Genomic DNA, 13,626 nt, shown 5'->3' on the forward strand with positions numbered 1-13,626 from the left:
CAATCATTACTTCACCTTGTACCTACCTACCAGTTAAGTACTGCGTTAGTATGACATTTTATTCAATTCCATTAAACACTATATTGAATTAAATTTATTATCCCTTGTATATCCCAACCAACAAAAATTTAATCCTGATTCAAATACATCAAAATTAAACCCCCTTGTCCACCACAACTATTCAAATACATCAAAATTAAACCCCAAAATCCTACATTATATAAACCAATGCCAACTTAGCTATAATACACTCACATAAAGTAGCGATCTTTACCTGTCCGCAAATTCTTATACATACCGTGTTAAGACGTGAACCATCGTGAATCACACTGCGTTAACATGCAGTCGATCTCATTACTACTACGATGTATGTCACACCATTTGATATTTTCACGCTCGCTTTCCTCGTGTTGACCCTCCAAACGGAGGACGGAAGCGAGAGGAAGTAAATTACAAGTACTTGTATGGAGTCGCAACTAAGTACCAATACAATAAACACAGACAAAAAGCTCACAAGTACCATACCACAACTAAAAAATATATACACCATATGTTAGTACATTATAGTATTTATTGATGGTATGTAACAAAGATTATAATAAAAGAAAGAAGCCAAAAATCAAGTACAAAGGGCTCACAAAATTCTACAGCTCCCCAAACTGTAGATTTATAATATGAAGAGAACACCCTCAAGACAGGGCCACATGAAGAGCACCACAACATGTCAACAGTGAGAGGGGATCATGGGACAGTTACCCATGTGCCCCCCTAAAATCCCCATTCTACCCTCCACCTTCCTCAACATTTACATAACACTGCATGCATTTGGATTCTCATCACTAAAGATCTGTGGAGGATATGCATAGTATTCTTGCACAAACCTTTGAGGATGAACCTGGTAGTTCTGTGGGTAGTAGTAGTAGAATTCATTCTTCTTCAGTTCCAGCTTAGGGTCCTCGGCTGCAGCAGCCTCGCTCTCCGGTTTCACCGGCTGCTCTCCACCGCCAGTTGCGGCTGCAGCAGCATCACCTCCTTCCTTGTTTTCTTTGCCGGCTTCTTCACCTTTCTTGGCCTCCTTCTCTGCTTCCTCCGGTTTCTTCTCCTCTTTCGCTTCCGTCGCTTTCTCCTCCTCTTTCTTCTCCTCCTTCTTCTCCGGCTCCACCTTAACGATCATCGCATGTTTCCCTGTTCGCTTGTAGACGTAGTCGGTGAGCTTTTCCGGTTCGAATACGCCTTTTACTGTCACTTGTGAGCTTTTGAGGTCTGGCTCAGCACTCTCAACTCCTATACATATACAATAACCATGAAAGGATAATGTTAGATGCAATTCACTCTTATGTTTTGATAATTGACAAATTATACATAAACAATTGATTCTTTGAATGGAATGAAATTAATAATTAGCAAAAAGGGTGTGCCGAATTGACCTTGGTCTGTAGGAATTCAAACAGGAATATTTGATGAATTGAATATTACATATATTCCAATTATAACGAAAGTACACAGATTTTCAAAGGTTAGCAATATGGAATCATGAGAAGAACCTTTGCTATTTTGGAGATGCAAAAAAGAGATAAGGAGGGGAAAGTAAATAATCTCTGCAAATACAGCTGAAAAGTGTAGCAAAAGCACAAAAGAGCACAAGAAATCATATTAAAGTGAAAGAAAACCTAGCATGTAAATGGCGATTTTCCCTTGAAGAAAATAAAAATCGCACCTTTCATTCTCTGAATCCGCTTTTTGATTTCTTGAGCACAAGCTTCACAATGCATGTACACTCCCAACACCACTGTAATCACAGGAGGCTACAGAAGAGAACGAACACAAACACAAATCACATGAATTAATGAAATATTCCAATAGAATTTCAAAGCATTAAAAATCAAGAAAAACAAGAACCCTAAACTATCACCAATAAGAACATGTCTACCCCCACCCCACAAGCAAAGAGAAAAAGAAAGAGAGAGAAAAAGAGAGATGAGTATAAACCTCCTCTTGTTTCTCTTCAGCTTTGGGCTCCTCTTTTTCTTCTTTCTTGGGCTCCTCAGCGGGGGGCTTTGGGATTGGGGAGATAAGCTCAACCTGGCGGTGGCTCTTCCTCTGAACCCTGCCCAGAACCTTGAGTGGATCTGCTTTTTCACCTTTCACCACCACTTTGCTTGTTCTGCAATCTGTTATCACATCCGCTACACCTGCACCAAAACACCCCCCAAAAGGTTGAACAAAAATTACATAAATCTCCATGCACACTGGTGATTAGAATTATTTCTCATATCAAGAAACTAATGGGCATCAGTTAAAAAAAAATTAATAATTTTTTTTTTGAGAAGTCAGTACTGTAAATGGAGCTTGAAGACAAATGGAACTAAAATCCTAGAAAAGGAAAAGGAAGATCTAATCTTAGTTACCTTCAAAGCCTTTGAGGCAGCGGCGGACTTTCCTAGCACACCCCTCACAATGCATGTAAACTTTCAGAACGATTTCTTGCGGCGGAGGCGGAGGCGGAGGAGGCTGCTCCTCCGCCTTGGACTCCTCAGATTTCTTCTCCTCCTCCTTTTTGGCATCCTCGGCCGGCTTCTCAGCCTCTTCTTTCTTCTCCTCCGCCGCGTTCTTGGCTTCCTCCGGTTTCTTCTCCTCGGGCTTCTTCTCTTCCTGCCCAGAAACAATTAAACACACAGCACTCAATTAATCACACAGAAACAGAAGGAGGAAAAAGAAAAAGAGATAGAGAGAACTAATGAAACCTCTCCCATTGGCTTCTTCTTCTTCGGTGGTGGGGAAATGGATAGATTAGCTAACAAGAAGTTGCGGAAACGCGCAGAGACACCTTGAATGTGTGTGGTTTTTCTTGGTTTCTACACAGAAAAGAGAGGTTCGGAGGGTGGAGTGAGTGATAGATCTAGAGGCAGGCAGTGAATAGAGCGTCATCATGTAAGTGACGTGGCTCTTATATAGTAGGTGGCACGTGCAAGGGGAAAGCGTACCTGGACTTGCGCGATTTAAAACGACGTCGTTCTTGTCGAACTCTTTTTTCTTTTCTTTTTTTCTTTTTCTTGAAAGGGAAAAAATGATTCACTTTAAATGAAAGAGATAAAAGTCATAATGAGCCATAATAATAACATCGGGTACCTATTATTTTTGTCACTTCTTGAATTACTTGAATTTAAATTTACATTATAAAATAAATAAATCGTATTTATATGTAATTCAGAAATAATATTTATCATATGATGGATCGAATATTGATAAAATTGAATATGATATTTTTTTAAATTTTTTTATTTTATTTATGAAAAAAATAATTTTATTTAGAAAAAAATTGAGCCTTCATCTACAAATATTTTTCTACTAATAGTATTGATTTTTTTTTTTTATTTTTGAAAAAACTATCGTTCGTGTGTTATAAAATATAAAAATTTAAAGTAATATTTCTTCGATTATTATAAATGTAAAAGTTGGTAGAATTATTAGGGCGACGATAAGGTGAAAGGTGGCAACAAAACTAGTAATAAATACTTTGAATTATTATGCAGATTATGGTTATCATTTTCATCCCTCCAATAAAATCCATAAAGTCCAAAATAATTAATGTAATCATCCAACTTTGATTGAGTGTGAAAATACTATAAATATTAAATGTTTTATGACCTTGTCATAATTGTTTCTATTAATTAATTAAGAAAAAAAAAAGAGAATTTTCCTCTACTTATAAAAAGAAAATAATTATTTATTATTTTTTACAAATTTTCACTTAACATTTCTTTCAGGAAATTGCATTTTTTCTTCAGTTATAAAAATTAATAATACCCATTTTCTTATCTTTCTTTTTTTTTTCCGAAATTGATATTTACATTATTGCAATAAAATATTTATGGGGTTTTCGTTCAAAATTAATTAGTAATATTTATCAATTTTAGTGATTTATTACAAAGATAGCAGTAATAATTCATTCAATATAATTGTGGATGCTATTAAATAATTAATTACAATAGTCTCACTGTAGACGATAATAAAAATATCAAATCACATTTGGTGATAATGTGATTTGATATGTCAATAAATTTAGATAATCGAACCTCAACGATGACCATTCAATTTCAATTATTAATAATCTCTATATTAATTGTCAATATTAAATATTTATACATAACTAATTATTAGATACTATTTTAATATAACAAAAACTATTATTAAAATAGATCAATACCCATATACTTAATAAAATCAAGACCATTATCTCATAATTATGAAACCTCAATTTCAACAATTATAATAGACCATATCGATAAAACATCACACAACAATTGACGTAACCGAAAAGCAGAAGATGATAATAAAACTCATAACATTTTTTGAATTATATGCAGATTATGATTACCAACTGCAGTAAATCTCATAAATATACAAAAATAAATGTGATCTTCCAACTGTGACTGATGTGAAAAAACTAGAAATATTGATGAATGTTCATCACTTGTGATAAATGTCTCCATTAATAAATAACGGAAAAGAGAGAATTTAATTTCTCTAATTCCAAATACAAGAGAATATTTTTACACATTTGCTTTAATTTTTAACAAATTCCATTTTTTTATTACAAAAGTACACATATATATATATTATAATATAAAATTCATTATATTATTTAATATTTAAATTCAAAAATTAATTTAATATATTAATAATTCAAATCAGCCGCTAAATTCATACTATACAAATAAACAAGAAACAAATATAAAAAAAGAATATACATCCAATTCGTGAAACTTGAACTCACCAATCACACATCATCTCATTATATTGGCACATAAGTAGATAATTAATGACTTCATTATATCTCACTTTTTTAATATAAAAATGATATTACATGGCTACTATATATAAGTTTTCAATTGAATGTAATTATTGATAGTGATAATTAATTAAAAGATTATAATAAACATTAATTCAATGAAATTTATATGTCAACATCGATAAACAAATTAAAATATAGCAGTAGGGTTGAAAAATAAATCAAATTACTCTATACTTGATTGAGATCAATTGAGAAAAGTTCATTTGAGCTCGACTCATTAAATTTAAGAATCCAAGCTTGGGACAGAAAATTTCATTCGATAAGTTTTCAACTTAGCTTAAACTCGACCAAATTAATAAAAATAAATAAAAAATACTTTGAAAAGTATAAACTGTTTGAGTTCAGCTCGTGTTTGATCCAATTAAAATTCATTTTAGATCAATAATCAAACTAAACTCAAATTTCAAACTATCAAACTCGATAATAATTTATACAAATCTGAACAACAATATATTTATAACTCGACTAAATCTGTTTACATCTATACTGCATTATAACGTAAAATCATATTACTTTAAATTGGGATATAAATCGTCATTAATTGAGATAAGATTTATAGGATCTTTCACTTATTCAAAATTAGTAAATAAATAGACCAATTTTCATGATTACATAAACCAAAGAGATGAGAAAATGCTTTTGATTTGTTCACTTTTAGATAGATTTTCCTAAACAGAAAATCTATTGGAAGTAGTTCATATCAATTTCCATCTTACTTTATAAATATAGGAAAACTTTACTAATTTTAGATACAATTATCATGTGCTATGGAGAGAATAGGTAATCATAGTTTTGCAAATAAAACTTATATATAAGACAAATTAACAAATTTTCTATAATTTAATTTTCTATTTTTTTCCTATTATTATTATGATGGTTTATTGTTGCCCAATCCTAAATCAGTAAAAATTAAAGAGAAAACTAGCAATAAATATAAATAAATAATATATATATATATATATATTAAGTTCACATTATGGTAAAAATATTAGTGCCTACCATTTTTTAGTAGTTTAAAATGTCACACCAATATTTTAGAAAGAATAAATTAAGTGTATCTTTTATTTTCATGTACAGAATATTATTTCCAGTTCTGGAAAAAAAACTTTTTTCTGAAAATGACTATGAAACCCGAAATATAAATAAAACCAAATAGAACAGTAAAGTATTAGCATGACTTAAACAATGAAATGGAATGTGAAATTGACAATTCTCTGGAACTCATGTACCATAAAAGCTACCTTCACTTGCCAAATCTATTGCTAAATGCTACTACATAAAAAATCGGGTTAAATATGATTTATCCTCCTAATATTTTTTAAAAAAATTATGTCGATAGTTTTAAATCAATCATTATATTATTAGTACAACATTCAGTATGCAATACATCAATATTTTTGAATCAACCAACAAATTCAAAATAAACAAAAAAACAACATATTGCTATAGAAAGTAGACTAAATGTCGGGTTTATGCAATTTAATCCTTGTGATATTGTGAATGAACAAATTATCTCCCTATGAAAAAAAATAGCAATTTACTCTCCCTATATTTTTTAAAATGATGCAATTTATCTCTCCCTGTAAATTATTTTATTCTAAAAAACACAGATGGATAAATTGCTGCATTTTAAAAAACACAAGGGGGTAAATTGATATCTTTTTATATGGGGGTAGTTTGCTCATCAGCTGCATCTGTAGAACTCAAATTCATAATCTTTTGAGTGTGGGACCTCAACCTCAGCGCGCTGTTAATATGTTGAATTGGAACCCTGTAAATTAATTAGTATTAATTAATTCAGTTTCTTGGACTAAGTATTTAGATAAGATTAATTTTTCCTATATTATATGCAAATATATTTTATGCACATATGTTTCCAAGATTCAGTTCCTTTTTTTTTTTAATTGAAAAAAAATATTGTGATTATATCATAGAGAAAAAAAAAATAATTAGTAGCGTCAGTCAGTCATTAATTTTGTGTAGGACGATGACTAAATAATAAACATATATTAAATGTTAAACATTATTTTTAGTGTATGATCTTAAACTATATTATTAAAAAGAAGAAGAATAATATTTTCATTTTTTTTATATGTGTTCTTAAAGAGATTGACCACCTTTTCAAATATACATGAGGACATATTTCTGCCTATTTCACATCATTTTCCTACAACCATCTCTAATATATAACGCAAAAAAAAAAACTTAATATTTTTAAAAAATGCATCGAGTTTTAATGAATAGTTTTTTTTCTTTATAAGATATTAGTAAAACTAAAGAAATATATATTAATATTTTACACATACATCGTCTCATGTGAACAAAAAAAATTACTAGTGGCTACAATATTAATGATTATGACAAAAAATCATGATAAAGTAACTATTATTAATTACGATTAAATAAAATCGATCTAAAAATTAACTTTTTTCATTATGAAAAAAATATTTGCCAAAACTAAGAGTCATAGTAAATATATTAGCCATCTTGGCAAAAATCACTACCAACAAGCGTAGCGTGGCAATAGTCAATAATTATTTACTACGATTATTTATTATTAACTATGATAACTAATCATGAGTAAATGTTATATTTCTTGTAGTTGTACCCCACTTCTGGTACATATAGTTACTAATAATATCGGTGCACGGCCACATTGGTCGAGTTAGAAAAAAATAATAAATGCAAGTATTTAATTTTGTTGTGTATTTCCGGTGGTCCATTATAAATATTTTTGGCATAAAAATACAAAAGATATAGGCAAAAAATAAATTCAATAATTGATTGAGGCTATTAATGAGGGGAGGAACACTAAACATACACAACTCCATCAATATTCTGGGCCCTATCAGTATTTACTTTGGTAGATATGTATTTTTGAGGAAAATTAAAAGTTCATTCATTATCTTTGTTTGGTGAAACATCAAATATTAATGTGTTAGAAACTATATTGCATCTTTTCCAATTAAAGGGACCAACATGCATAAAATACTTATAATATAGACAAGTGTTCCACATTGATTGCAAAAATAAAGAGTTTAAGCGATTTATATAAATCTTAAGACCTCATCTTTCTAACAAGGTGCATTTTTAGGATAAATCTGTAAGACTCATAATAATTCAAAACGAACAATATCTTGCGCTATGAACCGAATTGTGTCTTGAGCTGAATCAATTTAATTATTTTAAATGTCTGATTTGTGTATGATAAAATTAAATTGTGGTAATAGATAATATCAATTATAACGTTAATGTTGTTTAATATATATGTTTATATATATTTAAGCGATTGTTATGTTTGTGTTGTTAAGATTATTTGGGTTTAAGTTAAGAATAAAAAATATATTTCTAATTTTTTTAATTAGTATTATTGAAAATTACTGGTATTTGTGTAGTGATAACTTGATAAAGAATTCCAAGTTTGGAGGATCCCATGATATACTAATCGTTTTTATAGTCACTAATTGTTGTTAATTGTCACGTTTGTTCTTATAATTATTAGATTTGTTGAAAAATTATTCATACGGCAAAGAAACATATTGAGTTTACTACGGTATTTATGTGTAATTATTTATAATGTAGAAAATAGTTCATTTACAGTGACGCAGGTGATTAATAGCCAAGTTCGACAAATAAAAATGAAAAAAATCATTGTTTATCTTGTTCTATGTATCAACAATATTGTTGCCCCACGAAAAATAATAAAAAAAAAAAGTTGTGTAGGTAAGCGACTTATAGATCACAGTGCCAATTTTTTTCTAAGAATGTGGCTTTTTATGACGAAAATTAGAAGTTCATAGAGAGTCATTACAGTCAATCTATTATAGAATAAAATATTGATCGAGTCGTAAGCTACATAATAAGATTAATAAGAATAATTTTTTAGAGGAAATTATGTTGAAATTGCAAAAGAGAGTTAGGTAAAAAAATAAAAGATACCGTAAAAAAGAGGCATAATAATTAAGGGTATTGTTGAAGTGTCAAATCTTGGAATACTTTGTGTGTGAATGAATTGTGATGGAGAGTTAAGTGAGGAACGTGGTTGGTGCTTTTGCTACGCACAAGACAAAAACTATATTATCTCTTATTTATTCTACAATTGCAATCAACTCACCAAAGACTACTGCTTCTTCACTTAATTACCAACACCCAAATTTATTTATTTTTTAATTTTAATTGAAAATTATTAAAAAAAAAAGTATAGTACATTTTCATTTTTAGAACAAACGGAAAAGTTGTTTTTTTTTTTAAAAAAAAAATAATGTTGGGGACTCGAATATCAAAATTGATGAAAAATGAAAAAGGGAAAAAGCAGCATCCAAAGGATGGATTTTTTATTTTATATTTTATTGTATTTCTTAATTTTATTTAATATATAAACATATCCTGCATGTATAAAATTATATAATTTATTTTATTAAAAAAAAATATACATGTGATATGTATATACTAAATAATGGAATAATAAAATGTAATATAATTTAAAACAGAAAACATGTTAATCATAAGTGAAATAATAATTGAAGAAAGTTAGGGAAAATGTCGACTAGTGCATATACACACAAGGTGCATCTCAAGTAGTGGGGCTATCAAAGTCTTGTAGAAGAGACATCAATGGCTGTGATTCATGCAAGATAAGAAGAAAAGACTCCCATCACTTTTGCTCAATTTACATCATCAGATGAGATGAGATGGGATGAATGTCCACGACTCAGCTATAAGCTACTATTCTCTTCTTTTTCGACTATAAATTTTGAATTATCAATTATATATTTACAATTACTAAATGGGACTCGACACATCACCTCGTCACAAGATCTCAACTTCGTCAATTAAAACTAAATCTCGTTCACATATATAAGCCATTTACAGATATCTATTACTCTCCTCTCTCTCTCTCTCTCTCTCTCTCTCTCTCTCTCTCTCTCTCTCTCGTTATAATAAATCGCTTCTAGCAATGAATTTTTTTTTAAATTTGTCTAATTTACGATCACTGTGAGCAAATAATTTAGGATTATTGAGGTTTGTTTTAGCGTGCCATAGCTTTCTTAGGTGGAAGTGAAAAAAATTGATTAATGCTGCAGTAATTTGTTGCTTTGGATACCTCTAAAAAGTTGAAAATTAGTGTCTTTTATATATCATGAATGTCGAGACCATTTAAATTGCATATTCTATTAGTGCGTGGTTGCGACGGTTGGCTATGCTACTGTAGCAAAACCGTCGCAAATTGTTTTGCACATGCAGTTGCTACTCTATATATATATATGCATGCATAAAAGTTGTATAAAATGGGATTGGATGAGACTGGGCCGATTAGAATATGCAAAATTGAAGGCCCATAATTAAGAAATTATGGTTCAACTTCCACCAATATATGTATATTAGTCGAATTAATAAAATTATAATTCTATTATAATAACAATTTTTGATTAATTATACGTATATATTTGATATTGTACTTAGTATATTGAATATTAATAATTAAAATTTATAATGTAATTGTAATTGATTTATTGATAAATAAAAAAAAGAATAGGTGTTAAAGGAGAATTCATATTGATCAAGAATTTATTTAAGTGGTAAAGTTAAAATGTTGAAACATTATAAAAAATTGTTTACGTTTGAAATCGATCAAATATATATAACTAGAAAAAAATTATGATTTATATATTAGAAACTTTTACTGTATAAAATTACTTTGATAAGCGATATCTATGTGAGAAATGATGAAAATATCATTATTAAAAAAAAAAAACCCTTCAACTTAAAGTAATCCAATATTTCAACCCACCTGTTTTTGTATCTTCACAATTTCTCACCACCCACTTTAGATTGAGTTAGGTTGAGGGCTGAATTTGTAAATTCACATTTTATGTGATAATTATTAGCACAACCCTATCAAATTAATCTTGCGTGTTAATATATTAATATTAAATTAATTTTTTTTTTATCAATTTGAACTTTTAAATGAGATGGTCGCCTAACAAAATATTTGAATTGATTTCAGTAAAAGGACCTAGGCTAGAATCTCATTGTTACTCGTTTATAAAAAGAAAGGTTTAACGTGTAAGATTTATACACGAAACTGATATGTTAAAATCTTAATATTCATCGATTTTATTTTTTTTAACAGTATAAACTTTTAAATATAAAGTGATGGATTTAACAAAGTCCATGAGATAGATAATGAACAATAAGAAAAAACAAAAATCTTCTTCTTGGGGTGTTAATGAAAGAGGATTAATGAGAGGCAAAAGTGGAGTTGGACAAGGAAGCCATCATTCATACCTTCCCTATCTACATCCTCCCCAATAATACTGCTTTCCCATTGGGTAAGATAAGAATAGGCTGTGGCTTTTTTTCAAAGTAATTAGAGCCTTGATTACGTTGCTTAATCCTCTAATTATTTCCATTGATATTTTTGTGCTGTGGATCAAATTAGTAATATCACTCCCTCACCTCTAATAATTGATGGTATACAATTAGGATAATTAATTAATTAATTAATTAATCAATCTGTTTGACCCGATGCTATTTGACGCCATTAATATTTTCAGTTAATTATTGGATGAAAAATGTACGTGAAAGTAATATTGAAAGCAAAATTTAATTTCTGAAATACAATATGAAAAAGTCGTATAAATAAAATAAAATTAAAAAATTATAATATATGAGATAAAAAATACAATTTTGCGAACAGAAATGCAGGGAAGACGGTTGGGTACCTCCCATGCAACAGTGTTCCTGAGATGGATGCAGAAAAAGGAGGCGCATGCTGATCCGTTTGGGCCACTGTATATTCTCTTCTCCATCCATCCATGTGACGCTGCAAAACCTCAAAACTTTACAATGCCTTACTTTTAACAAATGTATTCCCCGTTTTTTTTTTTTTACAAGAAATTCGAAAACAAACTTTATTTCCAAGGTATTAATTTGGTTCAACTTCTAAGCTTTTCAAAACATGATACAAGATATTTGAAAATTTATAAATTTTAGGTAATTATAATGGGCTTTTTTTATATTTGTCATGATTATAATTATCCTCTCATTATTTGAAAAATTATAAATATCTCATAGTAGTAATGATCGTCTAACAAATATTCTACCATGACAATCCATTGTAGGGAATATTGTTAGACAGTCGTGGGGTATTTGTTAGATGATTGTTAATTCCAAGTGGATATTTAATTTGTAATTTTCAAACAACGAGAAGGTATTTGTAATTATAACAAATCTCATGGGAGTCCGTAGTCATTTACCCTAATTTTTTATTAAATTATTTCTTATTTTTTAAAAGAGATTATAAGATCCCAAAATAAGATTTCTTTTATTTTATAAACTTTTCTCTTTAGAAAAACACACACACACACATATATATATATGCTTTTGGAAAAATGATAAATTTTTCTTTTCAAAAAAAGTTAAAAGTAGAAAAAAGAATAAAAGGTAATATTGTTCAGAAATAAAAGCGAGAAAGTTGAAAAAAGTTAAAGTGAAAGAGTTCGATTTAGAAAAAAAAATGATCGATTTTCAACTTATTAATTTACCAAAAGAAAAAATTATTAGTGACAAAGAAAAATATAAGTGACAATATTGACATTAATTGTCTCAAATTCTATGTTTTTAAGTGATAAGATTTTTTATTTTATTGCTATAATAATTCTATAATTTTCATACATGTTGACAATATTTAAGCAGATGCCGTCACTAAGAATAATTAGTGACAAAAACGCCGTGCATAAAAAATTCATTACTAATTACATTGTAACTAGATCAAATGATAGTTGAAATATATTTTTAATGACAATTTTAAAGTTACGATTTAATATTTTTTTCAGCAATAAATACATAAATAATGAATATACATACATACATATATGATGAATACTATGTTGACTTGATTGGAGACCCGATTTTTTCCAATTGTACAGCTTGTTTGCGACATGTCTTCAACTTTATCTGCAACCATTCGAGACCATTTCGGCAGGTCACGTTAACTTATATGTTTTTTGCTTTTCGCATGAATTGTTAAATCAAATCCAAATAATAAATTCTACATGCAAATTGCACACGCGGCCCTCTCTATTTCTATATATATTTTGTGAATCAGGCACAAAGATTGTTAGGTAAATATTTGGTCCTACATGCTTTTTTGTAACACCATTGTTTTCTTGTTGTATGAAAAGATCACACAGAAATGAACAGATGGCAAGAAAATGCTATAAAAGGGGTATGATTAAATTGCTAATGGTGGTTGAAATTATGATGACTTTAATTTGCTTTTTAATTTGGACCAACATTTGGATGATCTTTGACCATATAATTTATGTATATATTTGTAATGATAAGTATTGATATTGATGTATTTATAATGATCATAGTGTTTTATTTATTTTTTATGCTAGTTATCACATGTGAGTTACAGTTTTTTTTAATATATATGTATATATATATATATACATATATGAAAAATTATTGGTTCAGAGCAAATATAATTGCATTTAATTAATTTTATAATGGACTATCTGTAACTGTTTAAAATAAATGTTTCTTAGTTTATTGTTGAAAATAAATCGAAAAGAGTATTGTGTACTTTAATATTTATCTTTGAATCGCTTAAATAAAATTGATTTAAGCAAAAATTATAAGTAGATTCCTATCAAATTTTGCAGCTTGCTGATAAAATTATAAATACACTTTAATTTCAATTTTGTTTTTGTTTTTCACGTTTATTTTCAAACATTCATAATTTTCACTACAACAAGCTATTC

At 28.8% G+C, this 13,626-nt stretch overlaps 1 protein-coding gene across 1 annotated transcript; it reads right to left on the reverse strand.

The window, feature by feature from the left end:
* Positions 1-500: 500 nt before the first annotated feature.
* Positions 501-2,932, reverse strand: LOC105166090 (heavy metal-associated isoprenylated plant protein 7). The gene is made up of 5 exons (XM_011085321.3): positions 2,745-2,932; positions 2,409-2,652; positions 1,990-2,192; positions 1,718-1,805; positions 501-1,284 (listed from the first exon to the last, which is right to left on the reverse strand). Exons 1-5 carry the CDS (start codon positions 2,751-2,753, stop codon positions 806-808), a joined length of 1,023 nt encoding a protein of 340 aa, XP_011083623.2. The 5' UTR covers positions 2,754-2,932; the 3' UTR covers positions 501-805.
* Positions 2,933-13,626: the final 10,694 nt, after the last annotated feature.

Source organism: Sesamum indicum, linkage group LG1 (genome assembly GCF_026168435.1).
Source record: "Sesamum indicum cultivar Baizhima isolate 11 linkage group LG1, ASM2616843v1, whole genome shotgun sequence".
Classification (NCBI taxonomy): Eukaryota; Viridiplantae; Streptophyta; class Magnoliopsida; order Lamiales; family Pedaliaceae; genus Sesamum; species Sesamum indicum.

Bases quoted from the DNA above. Each gene is read 5' to 3' on its own strand.
- LOC105166090 (XM_011085321.3), bottom strand. The intron at 2,193-2,408 runs GTAACTAAGATT...GTTTTGGTGCAG, and splicing joins CTGCCTCAAAGGCTTTGAAG to GTGTAGCGGATGTGATAACA. The intron at 1,806-1,989 runs GTTTATACTCAT...TCTCTTCTGTAG, and splicing joins CTGAAGAGAAACAAGAGGAG to CCTCCTGTGATTACAGTGGT.